The following is a 24,283-nucleotide window of genomic DNA, read 5'->3' as shown; positions in this document are numbered from 1 at the left end:
TGGAAATTCCTTCTCGGCGGTGATTTTTCTTTCCTCTTTATTAATAGCTGCCCAGCATGGCTGATGCACGAGGCCCACTCTGAGTGCTGACCCTGCTGGCCTGGGAGCTCACAGCTCTGCGTTTACTCTGGAGAGAATGGCCGTACTCAGAGCAGCTGCTCAGGGTGGCGCAAAGCTACCTTTCCTCTGCCTCGCCTTGCCTGCTTTCTGTTTCTGAGCAACCTCTTCTGTAGTCTGGTCCTGAGGGGATCCAGGGACCAAACACAGCCCCTGGTCCCCAGAATGAAGCCAGACAACATGCAAGGCACCCTATTCTGTTTGAGAGAGGGATAAGTGATGAGTGCGTGTTTAGTGTCACCGTGCCCCGTGGAGCTAGCAGGGTGCTCACAGAGCAACTTCTGTTTCCTGCAAGCCTGAAAGTGAATGTGCTCAGCTGCCCTGTGCCCTGTCTCGGAGTTAACCATTAACGTTTGCCCAGGCCCCTGTCAGGTGGCCAGGTGTCTGCTGTTCCCACAGAGCTGCTCATCACATTCCTCATTAGGGTCAAGACCCTCCAGGTCAGGTCTCTGGCTTTGGGATCTCAGGACCCTCCTGCAGAGACCCTGGTGGTGAGGCTCAGCTGGCTTTTTCCTCCAGTCACCCCACTTCTGGACCCAGCCTTGGGCCTCTGAGGACGTATCTGGTGGAGCCTGTCTTAGGTACCTACTTGCTTATGCGTGTTTCCTCCAAGTCAGCATGAGGGTACATTATGGGGTGTCCTCGTGGATGAAGAGGTTCCTAGTAATAGTTTGGACTGGGGAACCCCACCTCATTATTCTCCCCACTTTGGGCTGTTAGCTCTGTTCTTGGAGTCAGGCTATGACTTTAGCCCGTCATAAATATTCTTATCACTCTCCTTCATTCTGGAAAGAAGACCTGGGGTTAAGCTCATCTCAGAGTTCTGGCTTAGTTCCAGCCCTGCAGCCCATGATTGGTGCAGCTACAAGTGACCTGAAAAGTGAGCTTTTAAAATGGTACGTTTCCAACATTGCTGCTTGTCTCATTTCGACCCAAATCTGACCTAAACCATTCCCAAGGGTCTGGAACACTGGGCTCTGTCCCTGCTTGCTGGTGGTAGCTGGAGTTGACACTCCACTGGGGGCAGATTCAGGGTCCATGCTCTGTCCATCTCTACCTCACTGCATTCCGCCAACTCCACCCTACTTCCTGCCTGGCATATGTCCACGGAATGCTCACTGTATCCCATGTGATGGATGGACAGCAGCAAATCAGACACACTGAAGTACTCATGGATGTGTGGGTTCATTGGGAAGCTGAAATGACACAGTCACTAAGTGAGCTTTAAAGAGGGCCAGTCAGAGGCCAGGTTGGGCCTGATGGGGGGCGGAGGTGATCAGGGTTGGGGTCAGGGAATGGAGATGGCCACAGGTGTCTGCTTCAAGCTGTTGGATGCAGTTTCAGTCAGCTGGGAGTGGAATGCACTAGAGAGGGGCTTCCTGTGTTCCACCCACTCAAGGGCAGGAGTTCTGGGGGACTGGAACATCTCATCTGCTCTCCAGGCTGGGACAGAGCTGGCCTGGGCTGTTCAGGCTCCAGTGGGCTCTCACATCTGACAAGGAGCTGTGCTGTCTGCTGGGGCCAAGGACGAGTGCTCCCTTTCACATGGAGTCAATGGAGCACAGGCCCTTCTCGCTCCCCAGCATCAGCTTCTGCCTCTGACCTGTTCCTGGATGCCTGGGAACCCAGCTGCAGCCATTGCTCATCAGCCACATCTATCTATGCCAGGCCCATCTTCTTTCTCTGTCCCTGCTGAGATTGAAAGCGGGGCAGCCTCAGGAGCCAGAACCACTGGGCCAAACCAACGCCTGTCAGTACAGAAGGCTCCATGACCTCCCCAGACATGTTATTTTTTCTTCTTTTACTCAAACACGGGTTGTTTTAGAGAGAGCTTGCTTACTTGCTCATCCTCAGAGAGGCCCCGGGTGTCTAGCCCAGCAGGCTGTGCAGCTATGGTGGGAACCCTTGGTGGCAGTGGCTGAGCAGGCTGGCTGCATGGTGAACGACTCAGCTGTGTAGCCCACGCAGGCTGGCAGAGCTGCAGCAGGGCCGTTCTGACCTCAGCCCACCCTGGTGCCGTGGCACCAGTGTGCGGGCATCTTTATCTCTTTCCTGCATGCTTTCAGCAGAGACCACCCTAGGTGCTACCATTCTACCAGGGGTCATCAACAGTGATGTATGCGATGGGACCAACAATCGCATGTCCTATTGGCCACAAGCAGCTGGGCCACCCTGTGCTGTGTATGCCCTTGTGTCAAACCTGGAGTGTTGAGAAGCCTCTACAACTCCTGGGCCCAGCAGAGCTATTGTTACTTCTGCCTCTGCCGTGACTATGGCCACCTCTACCAAATGTCACCTCTGCTGTGACTGTGGCCACTTCTACCCACTGTCACCTTGGCTGTGACTGTGGCCACCTCTACCCACTGTCACCTCTGCCATGACTGTGGCCACCTCTACCCACTGTCACCTCGGCTGTGACTGTGGCCACCTCTACCCACTGTCACCTCTTCTGCTGTCACCACTACTGAGGCTGCTGCCCCAGCTGCTAGTACCACTACTAAGATCTGGCAGGTGGCAGATTATGCCAAGGGATTTCTTTTCGGCCCCCTCTGCCATCTCTTGACAACCCAGCACAGGGGAACCCAACATGCATGAACAGATCCCATGTTGAATGCAAGAGTAAGAGCAGACTGCACGTGTGCCAAGAGGTTATGGGCGCAAGTACAGCCGTTCGACAACCCCTGGGTGAGCACCCGCATGATCCCACCTCTTTGTGTATCTGAGCACTGCCCCCTGGATCTTCAGGGAGCTGAGCTGCTCCCTTATGCTCCAGCACAGGCTTCCATGAAGTCTGGCTAAGGTGGGCGTTGGCCCTTTCCTGCTTTCAAACAGAGCAACAGAACCTCAGACTGAGCTGGAGCTGAAAGGATCTGGTGGGCCACCCTTGGCCTTTTTTTTTTTTTTTTTTTTTTTTCGAGACAGGGTTTCTCTGTGTAGCTTTGCGCCTTTCCTGGAACTCACTTGGTAGCCCAGGCTGGCCTCGAACTCACAGAGATCCTCCTGGCTCTGCCTCCCGAGTGCTGGGATTAAAGGCGTGTGCCACCACCGCCCGGCACCCTTGGCCTTTTATGTTTACACAAATTAACAAAAGATTCTGCCACTTATTTAATATGTAAGGAGTTTGTCTGCCTGTGTGTGTGTGCATCATGAGCATGCCTGGTGCCCATGGAGGCCAGAAGAGGGTGCTGGATCCCCTGGAACTGGAGTTAGATGGTCATGAGCTGCTCAGTTTCCAGATCCTGGAAACTGAACCTGGGCCAGGGCTCTTTACTGCGGAGACCTCTCTCCAATTGCTTATTGATCCTTCCACTTACTGATAAAACAGCCCCCAAGCAGCAAACCCCATACCAGGGAGCTGCCCCATGCCCCGAAGGTCTGTGTGGGATGGTGAACTCTGTCATCCTTCTGCTGTCCCAAACAGTGTGGACATGCCTCTCTCCCTCTGAGGAGAAGCTGGGCTGTGTCCGTGTGGTCTGTGAAGCTGCAGCGAAGTTAGAGGACAGGGTTAGTTCAAGGTTAATGAGGACCCGTGATTCCCACCCACGGCTGTCAGCCTGCATGCTTGTTAGGCCACCTGAGAACGTTTAAAGTGCAGTAGCCATGGTGAGGCAGTTAAATAAGAATTTCTGGCCTGGCACTGGTGTGTTTGAAAAGGCTGCGCAGCCAGGATGAGAGTTGAATCGCTTCCTCAGAACCGGAGACCTGGGTGGAAATCATGACACAGAGTGCATAATTATCTCACAAGCTGAGCACCCCTTAAACCCATAAATCCAAAGCACTTTGATATCCAAACCTTCCTGAACAGAAACATTAAGACATGGATTGTAGATGAAACATGGGTGCACTTGGCAGTGGTATACAAAATCAGTACCAGGCTACATACATATGACACACAAATGAATTCATGTTCAGACCTGAGTCCCATCCACGGATGTTTCATTATGTGTGTGCAAATATTCTTAAACCCCAAACAGTCTGGCATCCCTGGGCGTGAGGGATCTTTACTGTGTGATAATGTCGGGTCTGGTTTGATCCCTGCTAACTCACACAGATGGTGACTGAAAGGGGAGCTCACTCAGTGCTTAAGAGCGAGCTCTTCCAGAAGACCAGAGTTCTATCCCTGCAGCTCACAACCACCTGGAACTCCAGCTCCAGGGGCTCCAATGTCCTCTTCTGGCCTCCATGAATGCCTGCATTCATGTGGCATCTGTACGCATGTGCCTGTACTCACAGGCACACATAATAAAAATGTCTAAAAGGGGATGGTGAATGAATAAATAAGTGAATGCTAAAAGTTACTTTGAAGTCGGTTCCTAACTGAGATGACGGGCTAGCTGGGTCCTTTGATCACGGACCTCGGGTGCCTTTCTGGATCCTTGTGTGGCTGAGAGGATTTTGGCAGGAATCATAAACATTTTTCAGATAGTGAATACAGGAAGACTCCTTTGCCCTGAGATAGATAGATTGATTAATTTTGAGACACAGTCTCACTGTATAGACCAGATTGCCTGGAACTCACAGAGATCCTTCTGCCTCTGCTTCTCAAGTGCCGGGATTAAAAGCATGCACCACCATGACCTGCCCTGCCCTGAGATTATAACTGAGTACTACACAGGGTGAACTCGGGAATTTTTACTTACAAACCTTCCTGGCTAGTTGAGGGGGCTCACTGCTGAGGGTGTTCCTACAGGTGGGCTGGGCAAGAGTGCGGCCCCAGAGGAAACGCTGCCAGGTTCAGTGGGGAACATCGGCTTCTGCCTCAGTGGGAAGATCCTATTGAAGAACCTCATGAGGAGGGGTGACCTGGGGTTTCTGATGATCTCTGAGGACCCTGTGGGGCTACTGGGCCCCAGGAAAAACTGCCACTAGTTTCCATCCTTTGGTGTCACATATCAGGGCTGCATCCCTGATGACAGGAACAATGCCAGATATCTGGGTTTTTGTATAACAACTCTGCATTGGCAAGCATTTCTTTTCTTTTTCTTTTTAATTAAGTGTGCGTGTGTGTGTGTGTGTGTGTGTGTGTGTGTGTGTGTGTGTGTGTGTGTGTCCAGGTCTATGTATGTGTGTCTAGGTGTGGTAGTTGACTTTGATTATCAACTTGATACTATCTAAAGTCACCTGGGAGTCTCAAACTCCGGCCCAGGCTCAAAGTTAACAGAGCCAGCAAGTTGGTGCAGGTACCCCAGGGTGCCTGATGGTGAGGGCTAGTGGCCTTGCTGTGTGCAGAGGTGATAAAGGGTGGGGCTAGGTGCACCTTGTGGATTCTGCCTCAGCTATAGGGCAGCTGCAGCCCAGTGCTGTTTTGAAGTAGCCAGGTAGGCCAGGACTGGGCCTGGGGTAGCTGTAGCCTGAGGCCTTGAGGAAGGCGGACATTGTGGTGTGTCCATGTGGAGACAACCATGTTTGGAAATTTTCTGAAACTCACTGTCAGCTGAGGGACTGGGGAGTGAGAAAGGAGCCTGGGTACCCCTTAACCCTTCAGATACAGTCTCAGCACACAGTGTATTTGAATCAGACTGTTCTGAGCCCTGCAGAGAATGCAGAGTGGTGGTCATGTTAGATAAGAGGGCTCCCCTGGAGTACCCCAACTCAGGAACACTGTCTGAGTGCCTATGCTGATATCTATCATGTCCCTGTGAGTGACACTGCTGTGTGCCAATATGTTATGAGGCCAGAAGGATACCTGGCTTTGCACATGGTGACCCTGGCACACATGGTGGGCAGAAGGTGCACCTGCTGGAGCCTGATGCTGCCTTCCCCCTGTGCAGAATGGTAGTACATCACTGGAGTGTGGAGAGTGTGCTTTCATTCATAGACAGACATGAAGTAGCACTGTGGACAGTTGGTTTGGGTTCCCATGCACTGGCATCCTCGCAGACACCAGTGTGAATAACTGACAGTGGATTTGCCTTGCATTATGAAGAACCTTGTTAGGTATCTGATGCTCACTCCTCCCTCCTTTCTCCCCTCACTTTCCTGCCTTCTTCCATTTAGACACTCACACATCTGCATCCTCACTTACCCCAGCCATTCATATATTCATCCATGTATACAACAATCCACCTACCCACTCACTTATCTACCTATCCTTTATCATCCCTCCTCCATCCTTCTGTCCTCACATCATCCATCCATTCACCCATCCACCCATCCTCACATCTGTCCATCTAGCTGTCCATCCATCCATTAACTCAATCATCTCATCCATATTTACCTCTCATCTATGCACACATTGACTCAGGCAGCTATTCACGTCTCTCTCATCCATCCATCTCCCGACCCACCTACCTACCCACGTCTCCCTCCATCCGTCATCCATTGATCACCCTCCCTCCTTCCTTCTCCCTCTCCTTCTGTAGGGAGGGAAACCCCTTTACTACTATTCTAGGTTCTCTGCTTTGTGGCTCTGTGCATTCAGTGACAAAAGACAGATCCCCAGGAGAAAACGCTGTTCACACAGCAGCCCACACCTACTCATCCTGGGCTGAGCCTCTGTGAAGAGTGACTCAAAGGCTTGTTTGGAGCTCCGGCTTGGGGTAGCATCTGTGCAAAAGAACAATGAAGAGGAGAGAAGGGACTTGATCTCGGTGACAGTCTGGGGTGGCCAGCATGGGGAAAGGAGTGCTGGATAAAGGCCACTCGGAGCAGCCTGTAATGTGGGTTCCTCTGGACGGTCTGTCCTCTAGATGATGAGTATGAAAGTTGTTTCTAGAAGTGGACCTTTGGGGAAAGAAAGCTACAACACACAGCATGGACACTTGTGCTTCCAGCTTTACCAGAGCTGGACACCTGTGCTCTGAGGCTGGGCTCTTCCAGCAAGCACATAGCCCTGGGGGTGGGCATTCCTAGCTCTACTCTCCTGAGAGGTGCCTTCTGAGGTTCCAGACGTCCTTACTGTTGATGCCTCCCTGCCACGGTGCCCTGTGAATCTGTCCATCTGTCTGTAGGACTGTGCCATGTCTTTCCACCCGCAGGAACAAGGGGCTGTGTGACTCTTTCGGCAAGTTTCGTCCCCTTTGCTTGGAGTCATGTTTGGGGTCATCCATGCAGAGATCAGGTTTCCTTTGTTCACAGATTTAGAGCCCATGGACAGAGGGTACCACAGCTTGACCAGGCAGTGCCAGAGTGATGAGGGTGATCATGCATCCCCTCTGGCCCAGGGCATCCCAGTCTGCATGGCCTTCATCTTCTGGACAGAATTTCCATACAGGTGGAATTGCTGTATGGTGTGGTACTTTCCCTTCTTGGTCCTCAGAAACACCGTCCCCCCCCCCCCAGTTTAAGCATTTATCTTAGAGATGGGGCAGTGTCACCTCTGCAGTCACCAGATACAGGAATGACTTTTCCTGGGTTCTGTTACTACTTTGCTTTTATTTCCCTATCTTGTAGCCCAGGCTGACCTCAAACTCATTATGTTGAGGTTGACTCTAAACTCATGACCCTCTGGGCTCCTCCTCCTAAATGCTAGCATTATAGGTATGTGCTACCACACCTGGCCCGTGTTGGTCTTCCCGGTGCTCACTTAAGGCCCTGCTCTGAGTTAACTGTCTACGTACAGCCTGGCCAGGGCTTTTGCCCTGGAGCTGTCTCTGCATTAGCTCTAAGGAAGAGGCTCCCCAGCTCCTGCCTCTGGGGGCCCCTGATTCTCCTGGCTTCAGCCTGCTCAAGACTTGGGTCTCTGTTCTGCTCTTGGACCTGGCGATGATCTTTATGAGGCTATCCTCGTCTTTTTGTGCTATTTTTACTCTATGCCGCTAGCCGCTCTGTGTTTGAAGTAGGGGGTTATTACAGCGTAGCTTGCCGCCTCCTGACCCGGGGCCTGCGTTCTTTCCCCTCCTGCTGCCACTCTGGCCTCAAAGAAAAGCCAGAGGTAGCTGTTCCTCCAATGTGGGCAGCTTCAAACTGCCACTGCGGCCACCCGGTAAATCCCCATAGTCGTGGCCACTGCTGCAGTCAGCGGGGACTCCTTCAGAGAAGCTTCAGCACAGTGTGAGGGACCTCCCTGGTTCTGGTCCTGACTGATGCCTCTGCCCAGGCCCAAGGGAAGAGGTGGGATGTGCCCAGTTCTTTCCACCTTTAGGGATCTGACATACAAGCACGTGGGTGCCATGGACTGGCGGTCACATTGGCAGACTCACGAACTAGTCTCCATGGGCCCCTGGGTTCTCTCTGATATTCGTATTTATTTATTCTCCTTTCTCTTTTCCTTCACAGAGATCCAGGCACCATGCCACGCAGCCCCACATCCAGTGAGGACGAGATGGCCCAGAGCTTCTCCGACTATTCCATGGGCTCAGAATCAGACAGCTCTAAAGAAGAGACCATCTATGACACAATCCGGGCCACCACAGAGAAGCCAGGCGGCGTGAAGATGGAGGAGATCCAGGGCAACACCCTTGTGATTCGAGTCCTCATCCAGGATCTGCAGCAGACGGTGAGCCCCCCCTTCCCCCCAGTGCAGCAGCGTGCACTTCCACGCTCTGGATCTGTGTCTAGCCAGCATCAACTGTGGCTTCAACGGTGACTGTGGGGGGCTCTGGCCCACCCTGGGCCTGCAGGCTAGTGTTCCAGACCTGTGCTCCTGTGTAGTCTAAGATGTTTCTCGCCCCTAGCCCCCCTCCTTCCGTCCTACTGCAGCCTACAATATTCATTGAGTTGGACACCTGTGCTCTGAGGCTGGGCTCTTCCAGCAAGCACATAACCCCTGGGGGTGGGTGTTTCCATTGCTATAATGGAACCTTGTGGCAGGGAAATTTATAAAGAAAAGAGGTTTATTTGGGCTCATCGGTTCTAGAAAGCCAAGGTCAAAGGCTATCCTTGGTGGTGGCTTCTTACTTAGCAGAGTCCCAAGGTGAGCCAGGATGTCAGAGGCAAAAAGTGAGAGGTTGTGTGCATGCTTCTGTCTGATGTTTCTCCCTATTCTCTGGTAACTACCAGGATTTGACAGTTGGATCCCCCCGACTCGACTTCACCTAATTCTAATCGCTCCCCCAAAGTCCTACCTCCAAACATCATCATGGGATTTAGTTCCCATACTTTTCATACTTCGAGACAGAGATTAGATTTGAAGCCTAGAACCCTAAGGGGATACTCAAGCCACGTCCAGGCCATAGTAAGCACCTTTTGCTGGGTCAAGCTTCCAGGCCCCAGGCCTCAGAGCAAATGGCCCACAGGAGCCATCCCTAGTCTTATAGATGAAGTTCAGTGGTGAGTGCATCAGCCAGCAGTGTTTAGGATGCCTCAGCAGAGAGGTAGCCAGCTGCCTCTTTTCCGCTGCTCACAGCTCATGTAGACAGCCCGTACCCTCCCATTCCTGGAGGTAGGGAGCCTAGTCTGAGTGTACCTCACTTCCCTACACTGCTCTGGTCACTACCTGCTTGTCCCTCAGTCCTGGGCCCAGCATCCTTTTCTGGGGTGTCCCCAAAGTCCTCGGGCCACAGCTTGCCCATGCTGGTTACCCTGCTCTGTCCCTGGGGATGGGCTTGCTCCCTGAGGATGTTGACTGCTGCTGCTTGGGTTGGGGAGCAGAGGCAAGCTAGATGTGATAGATGGCCATGGATGCCGTGTTTAGATGGGACTTCCCGGGAGGTTCCTGGGCCTGGTGTTTTGCCATTTTTCTCTGCCTTTCTTCTTCCTTGTTCTTCAACTCCTTGGGGCTTTTCTGATGAAGCTGGAAGCTCACAGCAGAGATAAGCCTCAGTCCTCATGAGGGGTGGGAGGGATGTGAATTGCTGGTGCTTTGCTGGTCTGGGCTATCGGGCTCTGGCTCTGCTGGGGCATTGGCACAGGGTCATGCAAGGGCCTTTTGAGAATCTGCTCTGTGTCTGGGTGTGTGTGACAAGAGGGAATGCCATTTAATTACAAACCAGGAGAAGTGGTGAGGAGGTGCTCTGGGATGACAGGGTGAAGGAAGTGAAGTGGGGTAGTGGGGTGCCGGGAGGGGGGAGGTGGCTGTGGCAATGGGGTGATGGGATGGTGGAGGCGGGGGATTGAGTGGCAGGGTAATGAGGTGAGTCAGATGGGAGATGAGTTGTTGGGGGATGGGATAGAGGGGTAATGGGGGTGGGAGTGGGGCAGTAGAGTGTGAAGTGAGGGAGATGGGGGGGTAGGGTAGTGGGTGGCATCTCTCTAAGCTGCCATTACCCAGCTCTTGAAGACAGGCTGTGGGGAGGGCTGCGTGGGTGTGGATCACACACACACACACACACACACACACACACACACACACACACACTATTCATTAATGAACATCTCTGACATTATTCATTTGAATTTAAATGGAGGAAAAGCCAGTGAGGAAACAATGAACATTCATCTTTTTTTGTTGTTGCTCCAAGAAAGATGGTGTCCAAGGACATCTAGAAGGAAGTGTTATTACACCCACGAAGAGGGATAGATTTTCCTATTTCCCGTTAAATTCCTCCTCTGGCTGTGCTTTTCCTGGGCCACTTCTGGATGAATGAAGCTGATTGCTAAACTGAACTTACCTCCAACTCCCAGACTCTTGGAACAGCGCCCTCTTCCTCCTCTCCATGGGGAGAGGAGATGGGAGGCTCTCATCCACGCAGACACTTGGGGATTCAGGTTCCTTCGCTTGGTAGCCAGGCCTTTCCCAGGGTCTGGGGTCCTCCACATCCTCCTCTGTCTTAAAGGTGAGGGATGGAGAGGGTGAACTGGCAAGTGTTTCACTTCCCTGCATTCCCCAGCTTCTTTAGAGGGTCACTTAATTGCAGACTGGGCCTTGGAGGGTTTGGTGAGCAGTAACTGGCTATTCATACTTCCCTCCCTCCACCCCCACCCCATGCCCCGGCTGTTTTTCCCTCTTCTTCTGGTAAGGGCTCTGCTTACAGACATTGCATATCTTACTTAACACTCAGCATAGCCTGCACCCAAGCACCCCAGAGTCACCCTGACTCTCTTCCCACCTCAATGCTCGGAAAGGTCAGAGGACTTTGCAGCGGCCTTCTCTTTGGCAGGTTCCTGTTTTATGTACCAGTGCATTGGGCAGAGTTCATTGCTGAAGGCAGAGCCTCCTTGTGAATGGGAACATCCTCCTGGGCCTCCATGTGTGGTCTGCCTGCTCTGTGAAGACACTGTAGTTCATGCTGAGGTTGAGGTATGAATGCTGAGCTCAGGGCCAGTGGCACTGGAACCCAAACCCATGGGACACTGTGTCTTCCTAAGCTCAGCTTTCCTGAGGTCAATGCCATCATGCACTTTAGCACCCTACTGGAAACCTATTTATCAACAAATTAATTAATTTTACATGCTTGCATGGTGTGTGTGTGTGTGTGTGTGTGTGTGTGTACATGCATGAGCCTGTGTGCACACACAGTTTCTATGTGGATGTCAGAGGGCAACTTGCAGGAGTTGGTTCTCTCCTATCACGTGGGGCTCAGGGGCCAAATCCAGGTCATCAGTCTTGGTGTCAAGTGCTTTTACCCACTGGGCCATCCCACTGGCCCTGGAAGTCTATTTTAAGTGGAGTGTGGAGGTGTGGGGAGGGGTGTGTGTGGTGGGGGAGGAATCTCCAGAACAACTTCCACAAAAAATGTGAAAATCACAGCATAGAACATGCGGCAGTATGGTCCCCTGTTTACAGAGCAAGAGCTGCCACCAGGATACTAGAGGGTGTGTGTGTGTGTGTGTGTGTGTGTGTGTGTGTGTGTGTGTGTGTGTACAGCTAAGATTTTTTTTCCTGCTTTGTTCACATCTGAAAAAGAAAGTATTTAGGAATTGTAAATCAGTTCTCTTAGGTTGGCTTATTCCCAGGCAGAGTCCACAAACAGTGAGGGGTGACAGCATTTTGAAATGACCCTCTGTCACCTTTGGTTCAGATGTTCATTTTCCTCTATTTCATAGTTCGGGGCCCAAATTGTTCCTCCTGATTCAGCCACTAGACTACAACTGTTGGTTGTTGTTGTTGTTGTTGTTAAGTTTTTGGAAATAGGGTCTCGCACAACCCTGGCTGGCCTTGAATTCACTAAGTGGCTGAAGATGACCTTGAACTCCTGATCCTCCTGCCTCCAAATCCCAGGTCCTGGGATTATAGACATGACCACCATATTTGGTTTCTGTGGTGCTGAGGGCAGAGCCCGGGGATGAGTTGCTCCCTAGCTCCTAGAAAGTGTTTATTATTATTTTAAAATTTGTATTTTGAATTGTGTGTGTGTGTGTGTGTGTGTGTGTGTGTGTGTGTGTGTGTGTGTGTGTGTGGAGAGAGAGAGAGAGAGAGAGAGAGAGAGAGAGAGAGAGAGAGAGAGAGAAGAGGGCATCAGACCTCTTAGAGCTGGGCTGCCTGACATGGGTGCTGGGAACTGAATTCAGGTTGCAAGAACAGTACAAATCCCTCCAGCCCTGAAGGTGATTATTGTTGGTCCTTCCTGGAAATGTGGATTTGCTTGTCCTTCCTCGCAAGTCAGTTTCCTGGTGTTCTGTGCCGTATCCTGTATTGCCAACCTGTTCCTGTCTATGTCAGAGGAACCAGCTAGCCTCACTCTGGGACTTTCTTCTCCATGTCTGCATCTCAGCCTCTCTCTGTTGAATTTTCTGGTGTCTCTGTGTCATGCATTTGTCTGGACGGGTCTGTCCCCAGGACTCTCTGATCTGGAGTAGCCCTGATTGGCTGACTCTCATCAGTTTTCATCGCTCCACACTGCTTCTGACAAGTATTCTCCAGAGCTGTTGTTTGGCACATGTTCTGATGTCTGATTATTTCCCTCCTGAGTATAATGTTTCTTAAGACAGTTGTTCCTCTATGGGGTGAGTTTTCACTCAGCAGAAGGTGGCTGGCTCTCTCTCCACCATTCCCTTCTCTGCCTTCATTGCTGCCTACGCCATCCCTCCCCACCCCACTCCAGCCAAGTGACCGCAGCTCTGTCCTGTGGATCCAAGAGCACATGAGTGAATCCTCTCAGCTCTCTTGTAAAGTTGGATATATCAGTCTGTCTATCTGTCTTTACACATAAAAGATGTGGGGGTGGGGTGGGGGCAGGTATCTCTCCTTTCTTTTTTCTCTAAAGATTATTTTAAATGCTTTTCCTTGGGAAGTCCCCTGACCAGAGACTTAGTCTCATCCTCACGGATGGACCCCCACCACACCTCATCACTCCGTGAAGAGCCCTGTCTAAAGGGTCTCCCAACAGCTGGTTCCATAACCTTGTCTCCCACCCAAGGAAGGGAAAGGAGTGTCAGTGAGAGGGAAGAGGTGCGTCTTCTACCACAGCCTTCTGCTTCTCTGCTTCTCTGCAGCTCATTGGATAGGTCCTGTGATGCCCCAGTCTCCTCTGAGCACTTTCTAGGCTGGCTTCTGCATTTTGGATCATTTGTTCTGACTTACTAGGTTCCCAGAGACTGTATCTCCATGATGGCCTCCAAAGTAGAGAGCCCTTGACCTGCCACCCATTCAATCTATCCTTGCATTAGAGTGTTTTAAGCAGTTAATCTTTATTTTCCAGAATTGCTTATTGACATAGTCATGCATACTGTGGACTGTGAGAGCACTCCAGGGTGCAGCCCTAGAACCTGAAGGTCAAAGTTGGGAGGACAGAGGAGGTGGTGAGGGTTAGGCTGCCGGGGGCAGGTACAGACCATTGTACACCCCTTCCATGCTGGGGTGTGTCCCCAGGATGGGTGGGCCGACTCCACCCAGGCAGGATGCAGCCTTGCCTTGAGCTGATCCTGACACAACTCATCCCTGTGGGTATGTCCCACACAGGAGAAATCCCATTGTGCCATAATTATACCAAAAGATACTGAGTGCCTTCCTGAATGCTGACCTCATGACAAATACCACACTAAGGTCTTGAATGGGTTCTGTGTATCCCTGTAGCAACCCTGAGCTTAGTAGTGTGTCTGAGCATCTTAGTTAACTCATCCATGGAGAGGGCCAGCATCTCAGATATTCAAATGGAACCTTCAGGATCCACAGCTGGGAGGAGACAGAACCATAAAGCCTGCTCCCTCCTGGTCGCCAGGGAGACTCAGGATGTGCTGAAGTTTTTAATTAGGTTTTTTTGATAACACATAAAGAAGTGGGTTTTCTTGTGACATTTTCTTTTTTTTTTTTTTTTTTTTTTTTTTTTTTTGGTTTTTCGAGACAGGGTTTCTCTGTGTAGCTTTGCGCCTTTCCTGGAACTCACTTGGTAGTCCAGGCTGGCCTCGAACTCACAGAGATCCGCCTGGCTCTGCCTCCCGAGTGCTGGGATTAAAGGCGTGCGCCACCACCGCCCGGCTTTTTTTTTTTTTTTTTTTTTTTTTTGGTTTTTCTGTGACATTTTCTTAACACATGCCATTAAACTTTGCTCTTATTCATCTTCACTCGTACTGTCTCTCCCTGCCCCCTCTACCTCCCCCCTGTCCCTCCCTGCCCCCTCTACCTCCCTCTGTCCCTCCCTGCCCCCTCTACCTCCCCTTGTCACTCCCTGCCCCCTCTCCCTCCCCCTGTCCCTCCCTCCCCCCTCTACCTCCCCCGTCCCTCCCTCCCCTCTCTACCTCCCTCTGTCCCTCCCTGCCCCCTCTACCTCCCCTCACTCTTCTTCCCTGCCCCCTCTACCTCTCCTTGTCCTTCCCTGCCCCCTCTACCTCTCCTTGTCCTTCCCTGCCCCCTCTACCTCCCCCATCCCTCCCTGCCCCTCTACCTCCCCCTGACCCTCCCTGCCCCCTCTACCTCCTCCCTGTCCCTCCCTGCCCCCTCTACCTCCCCCATCCCTCCCTGCCCCCTCTACCTCCCCCTGTCCCTCCCTGCCCTCTACCTCCCCCTGTCCCTCCCTGCCCCCTCTACCTCCCCCATCCCTCCCTGCCCCCTCTACCTCCCCCTGTCCCTCCCTGCCCTCTACCTCCCCCCCATCCCTCCCTGCCCCTCTACCTCCCCCCATTCCTCCCTGCCCCCTCTACCTCCCCCTGTCCCTCCCTGCCCCCTCTACCTCCTCCCTGTCCCTCCCTGCCCCCTCTACCTCCTCCCTGTCCCTCCCTGCCCCCTCTACCTCCCCCCATCCCTCCCTGCCCCTCTACCTCCCCCTGACCCTCCCTGCCCCCTCTACCTCCTCCCTGTCCCTCCCTGCCCCCTCTACCTCCCCCATCCCTCCCTGCCCCCTTTACCTCCCCCTGTCCTTCCCTGCCCCCTCTACCTCCCCCATCCCTCCCTGCCCCCTTTACCTCCCCCTGTCCTTCCCTGCCCCCTCTACCTCCCCTCACTCTTCTTCCCTGTCCCGCCTCTACCTTCCCTCACCTCTACCTTCCCCCCCACTATCCCCCCAACTGTCCTTCTCTGTCCCTCTACCTCTTTGTTGGCCTACTTCCTCCTCCCAAATAGCCTCCATCTTCTCCCCCCTCACAATACCCTTTCTACTCCCCACCCCGCCACACATTTAAATCTAGATTGTTTATATGAGAGAAAGCATGCAATATTTGTCTTTTTGAGTCTGGCTTATTTTGCTTAACAAAACAATCTCCAGTTTCATCCATTTTTCCTACAAATGTCATGTTTTCATTCTTTATGGCTGTATAAGATTCCATTGCATATATACACCATATTTTCTTTATTCATGCATCTGGCATGAGTAAGCTGTTGTGAATAGCGTAGCAGCAAACATCCCAATCTGTAGAAGGAATATGGAGGATCAGAAGGGAGCTGGTGAGAGGGGGAGCAGATGGTCTGGGGGTCTAAAAACACCCAGAACAAAAGGCTCATGATGTGCCCACTGACTGCCAGGTACTCAGACCTAGTTTACACATGTAACTCAGTATGGGAAGGTGGCCGGTGAGCAGCCTGTGTGGAAAACAGTCCTGGAGCCGCAGTCTTGCTTACTGTTTTCACTTTGCATGTGCTTCTACCCTGGAAGGTCCACTGAGTTATCTATCCCTGCTGCCATAGTGTTCCTTAGCAGCCAGGATGGGTCAGGTGACTGGGGAAGGTTCACAGGACTCTGAGTGTAGGCACAATAAGATACAGCTTGGGCAGCCCCAGCACTGACATCTGCAAGCCCAGGTTTCCTGCCTGCTTTGACCAGTTCCTGGCTGGTGACCTTCACCATGATGCAGACCCATTTCTCCCACAGGTCTTGCATCTGCTTGCACCCACTGGCATTACCGGGCATGCTGGGAAGGGATGCCTTGGAAACCTCTACTGAAGACTGGACTTGCAATAGCACTTTGTAACCGGAAGGGCCCCTCAGGAGCGTAATCAGTTTTGGAACTTTTTGAAGACCATTTCACTTCATTTTGTTCAAGACAAACAAAACCCCTGGAGGCAGAGACAGGCACTCCCACGGGTATGAGTTGTCAGCAACAGAGCGGACATTGTTCCCGCATGCCGTCCCTTGCGGGCTAAGTCCTCCGTCTAGCTGGGGACATGACACAGTTCCTGGAATCCTGCCCAGAGGAGCTGCATAGAGCTGCCAGCCAGCTTGCCCCAGGGGCCCCCAGTGCCTGTACACTGGGTGGTGGTGCTTGGAGAGGCTGCGGGACCGTCCTTCACTGCCCCCCATCCCCGAGGCCCAGCCCCGCTGCCTCCTGTTGCTTGCTATTTCTGAGATCACAACTCCAGTGAGTCCTAAGCTTTGGGCCAGCAGAGCCTAGGGCAGTGTTGACAAAGCGCCCTGGAGCCCTGGCTGAGCAGGGCTTAGGGGGTGGGTTTAGAGGACAAGCAGGAGTTGGCCGAGGGTGCCGGGTGCATGTCGAAGCATAGTTTTGCGTCATTCCAAATGTGGTGTGCTACTGGCACTGGCCGTGCAACTTGGCCTTTTAAAAAGTGGCATGTGCCCAAATCAATGCCGAGTGAAGTGGGCTCTTCTGTTATATTTTTGGAGAATGGCGAATGAGGGAGTGGGTACAGTGCTGGCTGTGGCCGAGCAGCACAGCAGCACTGATTGAACCCACCTTTGTCCTAGGGAGGTGGAAGAAGAGCATTGTATGTATGGGGGGGCGGGGCTTGAGGGTTCCCAGCAGCAGCCCCTCAACCTCCAGTCAGACTTGGCACCAGGAGCTTGGCCAAAGCTAGTCAAAGCCCCCATCTCCTCCACCCGGCCACCGTGGCTCATCTTCTGGCAGCCGCTGCAGGGAAACGAGGCTGGCCCCTTTTGCCTTAATTAGTACTTCCATTTATGACATAGATATATCTTCCTATGGGGTATTTCATTTAGCAAAGAGCTTTTCAGCTACCACCCTGACCCTCTTAAAGACTATTTATTGCAGTCCATCCGTCCTCTATCTTTGTTTGGCTCTCTCTGTCCGTGTCTCACTCATGTCCTTCCCCAAAGCCGCTGCTCCAGATTTGACACTCCTAGAAGTCTCTGCCTCTCCATCTCCTGCCTCCCCCGCCCCCACCTCACATCAGCCCCTATCTGTCCGTCACCTGCTTCCGAGTGGTCCATCCAATATGCCTGACTGAGAAATACCCTTGACCATTGTGCTTGTCCGTGAAGTTGAACTGGAGCTCCAGGCACAGTACCGTCATCTCCGTCTTGTGCTTTTGGTCACAGGCAGGTGACTGTCAGGCTGGCTTTTCAGATACAAAATTTATTGTGCTTTTGAATACCAGGGAAACTCAGCTTACTGTGAAGACGCTTGAACCCATGTCCCTGTCCAGTGGCTGAGAACAAAGGACCATGGGGTGGCCATCCATGGCGAAAGTGTGCAGGAAGGCTGGCACCCAACTTAATCACCTTGACCAGCCATTTGAACATTGTTCTTGGCCCCAGGGGAGTAGAGAATGTGGCACTTCTTCCAAGGCTCATGGTGTCTGTGCTTTTGGAACACAGGCAGCTGGTCTGGGTGGTGGGGGCTGTGAGGCACGATGGCACCTTCCTTCTATGTCAGGCAGGTTTGTTCTGGGTTGTTTAAGATGTACCACAGAGGGTGTGGCTCCATGTGACTCACCCTTCCCCTTGTTCCCTACAGCATCATAGCACTTGTCACTAAATTTTGGGCTAATGACTAAGTGTCCTAGCTAAGTCACTAATGGGAAGGCCCCCAGTGGAGGGTCTGGGTCCACAGTGCCTGGCTCCCCAGCCAAAGCTCCTAGTCCCACCATCTAGCTTGGATCTAAACTTACAGGCAGCTTACAGCTCACAGCTCACCATTCCCAGTCTGATTCCTGCCAGCGGCTCCTACCTGCAGAATTCCTTCCTCTGGAATCCCAGCTCTCCCCTGCCCATGTCATTATCTTCCCTATCTAACTCAGGGACACCTGGCTCCCTGCATCATCTGTCTGGCATGAATCCCTAGCTCACTTTCTGCCCTGAACCCTGGACCCACCACATCCCCAGTATAACAACATCTCATCAAGCGAGAGCTCACTTCTCTTGGACACTTTGTGGAAAGCACAGAGGCCCCTGGCTGAGTCTGGGAGCGGCCTGGGCCATGGCCCTTCCCTTCCTCCTCCTTGTACTCATACACCTGGCCCAACTCTGAGCTTCTCCCTCACCAGGGTTACCTTAAAAAAACACGGCACCCAAACAGCCAGAACAGCTTTATTGGTTTATAACTTGTACAGATCACAGAATCTGTTTGTTTTAAGCATGCTGGTCAAGAGTTTCTAGTAAATTTGGCAAGCTGTGTACCCATTTCCTCCATCTAGGTTTGGGGCATTCCACCACAGGAAGATCCCTCACACCACTTCCAGCCTGACAAATTCGTATCTACCTTCTATGTCTGTGGCTCTTCCTGTTCTGGACATTTCCAGGTAGATCAGGCCACACAGTCTGTGGCCTCAGTGACTGGAGCATCACCCAGCAGTATGGGGGTCACTGCCTTTATTCAGCTCTTTGAGGACTTCTTCCTGCCCCAGAGGGAGCTCAGACACTCCTCTATCCAGGCAGATGCTCCACCGGACTTTCTCAGGTCTGTAGCGGTCTTGAGTTGTGATTTCTCTCACAACGCCTGAGGAGCTCTTTGCCCAGTGTCTATCTCCCTTGGTTCCCTGTGTGTTTTGCTAATGTAGCCACAGCTGAGACACCACACTAAAGCCTGGCTGGAGGGACTGGGCTCACTTAAGCCTCCCCTGTCAGTCAAGAAGGGACATTTGAGTGAAGCCCCGAGTGATACATTTACTAGGGAAGATGTGTACCCAGAACTTCCTAAGCACAACTGGCCATGAAATCTGTGTGTTGAAGCCACAAAGGTGGCCACATGCTGTGGTACAGTATGTGTGGCTGAGGGAGGCAAGCATAGAGGTGGACTGAGACATGGCCATGGCGTGGTGGTCTGGGTGGCCGAGTGAGTTCTGTTCAGAGCATGTGACTTGACTGAATTTGTCCACATGGCCTTGGCTGTTGTGGCTGGAGGAAGGCCAGAAGAAGAAGCAGATGGGAGACTCCTGGGAGTCAGGTAGAGGGCTGGCAGGGAAAGAGACTGCACATGCTCCAGATGACAGGACAGGACTGATAAGATCAGAGCCACCAGCTCTTACCAGAGAGTCCTGGGTGGAGGGGAGGAGAGTATAGACCCCCTAACAGTGACCTGTCAATCAGTTTGAAGTAGAATGCCTGTGTCATGGCAATTTCTGAGAACAGTTGCAAAACCCCATTTTCTTTCTTTTTTCCTCATTTTCATGTGTGGAGTATACACATATATGTTTGCGTGTGTGTGTGTGTGTGTGTGTGTGTGTGTGTGTGTGTGTGTGTGTGTGTGTGTATGTGTGTGTGAGTTGGAGTACTTGTGCTTGTGGAGGCCCAAGGGTGATGTAGGGAATCATTCTTGATTACGTCTCTCCCACCTTGTTGGTTGAAGCAGGGTCTCTCAGTCAAATGCAGAGCTCACCTATGAAGTGACTAGGCTTGCTAGGCAGCTTGCTCTGGGGATCCTCCTTCTGAGAGTGGGACTATAGGGATCTGAACTCGGATCCTCATGCTAGCATGGCAAGCGCTTTGGCTGCTGATCATCTCCTCAGCTTCCACTTTCTTTCTTTAAAGAAATCTCGTCATGCCAGGCAGTAGTGGTGCATGCCTTTAATCCTAGCACTCAGGAGGCAGAGGCAGGGGGATCTCTGTGATTTCAAGGCCAGTCTGTCTACAGAGCAAGTTCCAGGACAGGCTCCAAAGCTACACAAAGAAACCCTGTCTCGGAAAAAAAAAAAAAAAAGAAGAGGAGGAGGAGGAGGAAGAAATCTCATCATAATTCATATAACTGCACAATTCATGGACAGTGTGTGCTTCCGTGAATCTTAGGGTATTCACAGGTCGGGGACACCGCCTCCCTCAGTCATAGTGTTTTCTTAACCCTGGAAGAATCCATGCACCAGCTAGCTGTCTATCCTCTCATGGATCTCTCTGTAGCTTTTTCTGCTCTGCACATGCAGGGTAAGTGGAGTCACAGGATGGCTGGACTGAAAGATGGAGACTAGCTCTGCAGGGTCCTGTTTCTCCTATTGGAGATATGTGTGTTCCCTTACATACCTCACAAATCCACTGGGGTTCTTTGTTTGTTTCTTATTATTAAATTTTTTTTTTTCAGACAGGATCTTTCTATGTAGATCAGATTGGCCTTGAACTTCTGACAATTCCCCTGCCTCAGCCTCATCAGTGCTGGGACTGAAGGGGTAAGCCATCATACTGACTGACTTTTTAAACATCATGTGATAGTCTCCCTGATCGACTCAGACACGCCCAACTCCTGTGTCAAAAGTTTCAACTATGCTGAGGGCTGCAATTCACTTTGCTCATCTCTCTCAGAACGGATTTTCCTTATACAGCTTTAAAATATTTATTTATCTAATCAATTTTATTTATTTATTTTTTTGTTTATTTATTTATTTGTGTGTATGTGTGCATGTGTACATACCATGGCATGTGTGTGGAGGTCAGAGAACAGCTTGTGGTAGTTAGTTCTCTCTTCTACCATGTAGGTTATTGAGATTGAACTCAGGTCATTAGGCTTAGTGACCTCAGCCCTCTCTCTGGCCCAGAATGGACTCTCTTTTTTACTTGCTCAGTGCTCACCCAAAGGAAGTTTATTTGGGACTAAAGACTTGACTAGAGATTACTTGCATGTGAATTTGATTAGGCACATTTTCTGCTCTAAAAGAAAAGCCACCCAACAGGACTGACATGATGCTTCATCTCCATTGCCAATTTGACTGGATTTGGAATCACCCGGGAGACACGCCTTTTGGTGTCTGCAAGAGTGTTTCCAGAGAGGCATCCAGGTAGCATCATTCCATAGGCTGGGGTCCTGGACTGAATAGAAAGAAGAAAGTTAGCAGAGCACCAGCGTTCATCTCTCTCTGCTTCCTGTCTGTGGATGTGATGTGACACTCCTGTGCCGTGCCTTCCCAACCACGATGGGCTGTGCCCTCAAACTGTGAGCCAGATGAACCCTCCCTTCCTGAAGTTGCTTTTGTCTCAACAATGAAGAAAGTCACAGAAACAACTGGGTAGTAGATGACACTGATGATGGTCCTCATTTAGAGGTTTGGAATTTAAGGACAGTGGCCATAGCTGATGCCCAACCATCCAGCCAGGCCCAGGAGACTGAGGATGCTTAAGAAGGATTTTATTCTTCATTTAAAGAAAATCTTGAAAATAATAGATATCGTGGGCTCCATGGTGTCTATTACACAGATCTGTGATCATAGGCAATCTTCACTTTTTAGTGAGCTTTCCTGATACAGTCTTTGTCCTCATTTCCAGTCCCTCTCCTCAGGGTCTCTCTCTCTCTCCCTTTCTCTCTCTTTCTCTCTCTCAGCAGTTTTGATATGTAGCCCAGGCTGGCCATAAACTCATGATCCTCTTGCCTCAGCCCCAAAAGAGCTGAGATCATAGGAATATGTCACCATGTACATCCCCTTACCCATCCATCTGCCCATACACCTATCCACCCACCAGCTCAATCATCCACCCCTTATCTGCCCATCCATTCATTCTTCTACCCACTTACCCATCCTCCCATTCTTGCAAACATCCAACTGTCCATCTGTCCATCTATCCTTTTGTAGTATAGAAACTGATGCTTCTGATTTTGTGTCTACTTAGAGCGACTGCCCAGTGTGCTATGTAGTGGATAGCTGGGTCACTGTTGAGAGAGAGAGAGAAGGCATGGTGTCTGATTTTCTTTATCTCATCACTAAAACCAAAGGAAGCCCCCATCCCCATCTACTCAGCAGTGCTACCAGGATAATCCGTTTCCCCGTGCTTCAGCCGAGCAGTTCCACTTCACAGATTTCATCATGAATTTGGTGTATCATAAGCTGTTTGAAAGAGAGCAGAGGCCCTGGGGCCCTGTCATGCAGGGAACTGAGGAAAGGCAACCTTGATCCTGTGGCTATTATTCCTCTCTCATGATGCCATTGCAACAGGCGGAGAGGGACTCGGTTTTCATACCTAACATTTTCAAACAACTAAAACGGGCTGAGCCAAGTCTCTTCTCTGTTGTCAGGATCCTGTGCTGTCCCTTCCTCTGCTGGATGTCAGGCTGGAGTTTTATATGCAAGGTCAGGTGACCTAGCTTGCAGGGGTCTCGGAACCCAGACAGAATCAGCCAGCATGGTGTGCTTTTCTGCTTAAGTTCACCGCTAATTCCCACTTAATTCTCTTTGAGAAAATAACTTCTCGGAATGGAAGCCTCGTCCTGGAATTACCCAAGTTCTATACGAAAACCCAGTGAATCCCACATGGGGGTGGAATGCTGAGGCTCAGAGGCCAGGTTAAGCAAAGAGCATGTAGCACCTTCTCTGCTGGTGTCCCATGATGAGTTACCAGGAAGGTGACCCAGTCATCCATGTGAAAGCTGAGGGCAGGGTTGTCTTCTAACGTCTTTACTCTGTATTTGTATGTGAGGGGGTACAGTCAAGAAACAGCTGACATGGCAACTCCATTAGGGGGGAGGTTTTTATTGTGAATAAAAGAGAGAAAATATCCAGAGGCATCTGGAAGAGTCCAGAGCAGAGAGAAAAGAGAGCAGACTGGACATGGCCAGGACTAGGGAAGTGGGAGAGAATAGTGGAGAGAGGAAGACATAGAGAATAGCGAGAAATAGAGCAGTACAGATAGGAGGAAGGCAAGGAGAGGGTAAGAGAGAGAATAGCAAGAGTAGCTGGGTTATAAGGAGGATGGGTAGCTTCAGGGAGGGAAGCCTGTGAGCTGGAGTGAGTTTAGGGTAGAGGGGGAGATGAGAAGGGCTAGTGTGGGGGCTTTGAAATGGATAGCAAGTACCTGTGAGTAGGGACTGAGGAGCCTGGCAGCCAGCATGGGCTTTGATATGCTACCACAACTGCATGCCAATGGAGGCAGAGCCATGTACTCCCTGCCAGAGGCAAGGGGAATGACTGCTTCGGGGACGGAAAACACATTTCACAAGTTCCTGAGGAATGCTGGCTTTTATCTAGCCGCCAGAAATCCTTCTATAGTGCAGCTTAAGCTCATTTCTGGATACATGGAGGGCCTGAGTCCTAACAGTGTTATCAGAAATTTGGGGTTGTCATATGTGATTGGGGAAGTTGAGGGGTCCCCTCAGTTCTTGGTAGTGTTAATTAAAGAGTTTAAGAACAGACACAGAGATAAGCTGGAGGTCCATCTTATTAGTATTTAAAAGAAAAACCCCAGGGTAGGCAAGAAGTCTAGGTGCTTGCCCAGTGGAGGGAGATAGAGAAGAGGACGACACATGTAGGGAAAGCAGCTATGTAGTGGCAAGGAGGGTGTCAGAGAAAGAGTTAAAAAGGCCCAGGGTGCTGGAGAAAGCTTTCTGAGGCTCTGGCCAGAATCCCAAAAGAGCCAGAGGGAAGAAAAAGGAAATGTTACATGTTTCTGAGTCAGAGCTCAGATGAGCAAACCTGACGGAACCTAGGAACTACACAGAGAGCAGGGATTCTGGGATGGAAAAGTACATTATCTTATTCAAGGGATAATTATTCCTCCCATATCCTTATCATGGCAAATGAGCTTTTCTGAGAGGCATTCCCTTGGCCAGATGATTGGCTGGTTCTACTGGATTAACTGTTAGGGGACAAACAATGGTGTGTCTCTACCTAGAGGTGGGTTGCATATTTATGACCAGAAGGAAACAGCTTCCTCTTAATGGGCCCCCAAGGTCACTCTTAAGAGTTGGATTTTCAGGATCCCCTCATCTTGTCTCTGACTCTGCTTCCCAGCTTGGCTATTCCCACCTTGTCTCTACTCTGGTAGGTGAACTCCCTCTCCACCCCATCCCCAACTCCTACCACTTCCTGCCT

The 24,283-nt window shown here is 51.2% G+C and overlaps 1 protein-coding gene across 7 annotated transcripts in view; it reads left to right on the top strand.

Annotated features, from left to right (window-relative positions):
- The window catches only part of Shank2 (SH3 and multiple ankyrin repeat domains 2), a 445,086-nt gene that overhangs the window by 22,451 nt on the left and 398,352 nt on the right, over positions 1–24,283 (top strand). For all 7 annotated transcript variants that reach the window (XM_052712831.1, XM_052712826.1, XM_052712828.1 and 4 more), the window contains exon 2: positions 8,335–8,554. In XM_052712831.1, coding sequence (XP_052568791.1) covers positions 8,348–8,554 — 207 coding nt within the window. In that variant the 5' untranslated portion in view covers positions 8,335–8,347. The remainder of the gene's footprint in view (positions 1–8,334; positions 8,555–24,283) is intronic.

This window comes from Peromyscus californicus, unplaced genomic scaffold (genome assembly GCF_007827085.1).
Source record: "Peromyscus californicus insignis strain IS unplaced genomic scaffold, ASM782708v3 Scaffold_4__1_contigs__length_199733344, whole genome shotgun sequence".
In the NCBI taxonomy this organism is placed as follows: Eukaryota; Metazoa; Chordata; class Mammalia; order Rodentia; family Cricetidae; genus Peromyscus; species Peromyscus californicus.
The sequence above is the reverse complement of the archived record's forward strand: the minus strand, read 5'-3'. Positions and strand labels throughout refer to the sequence as shown.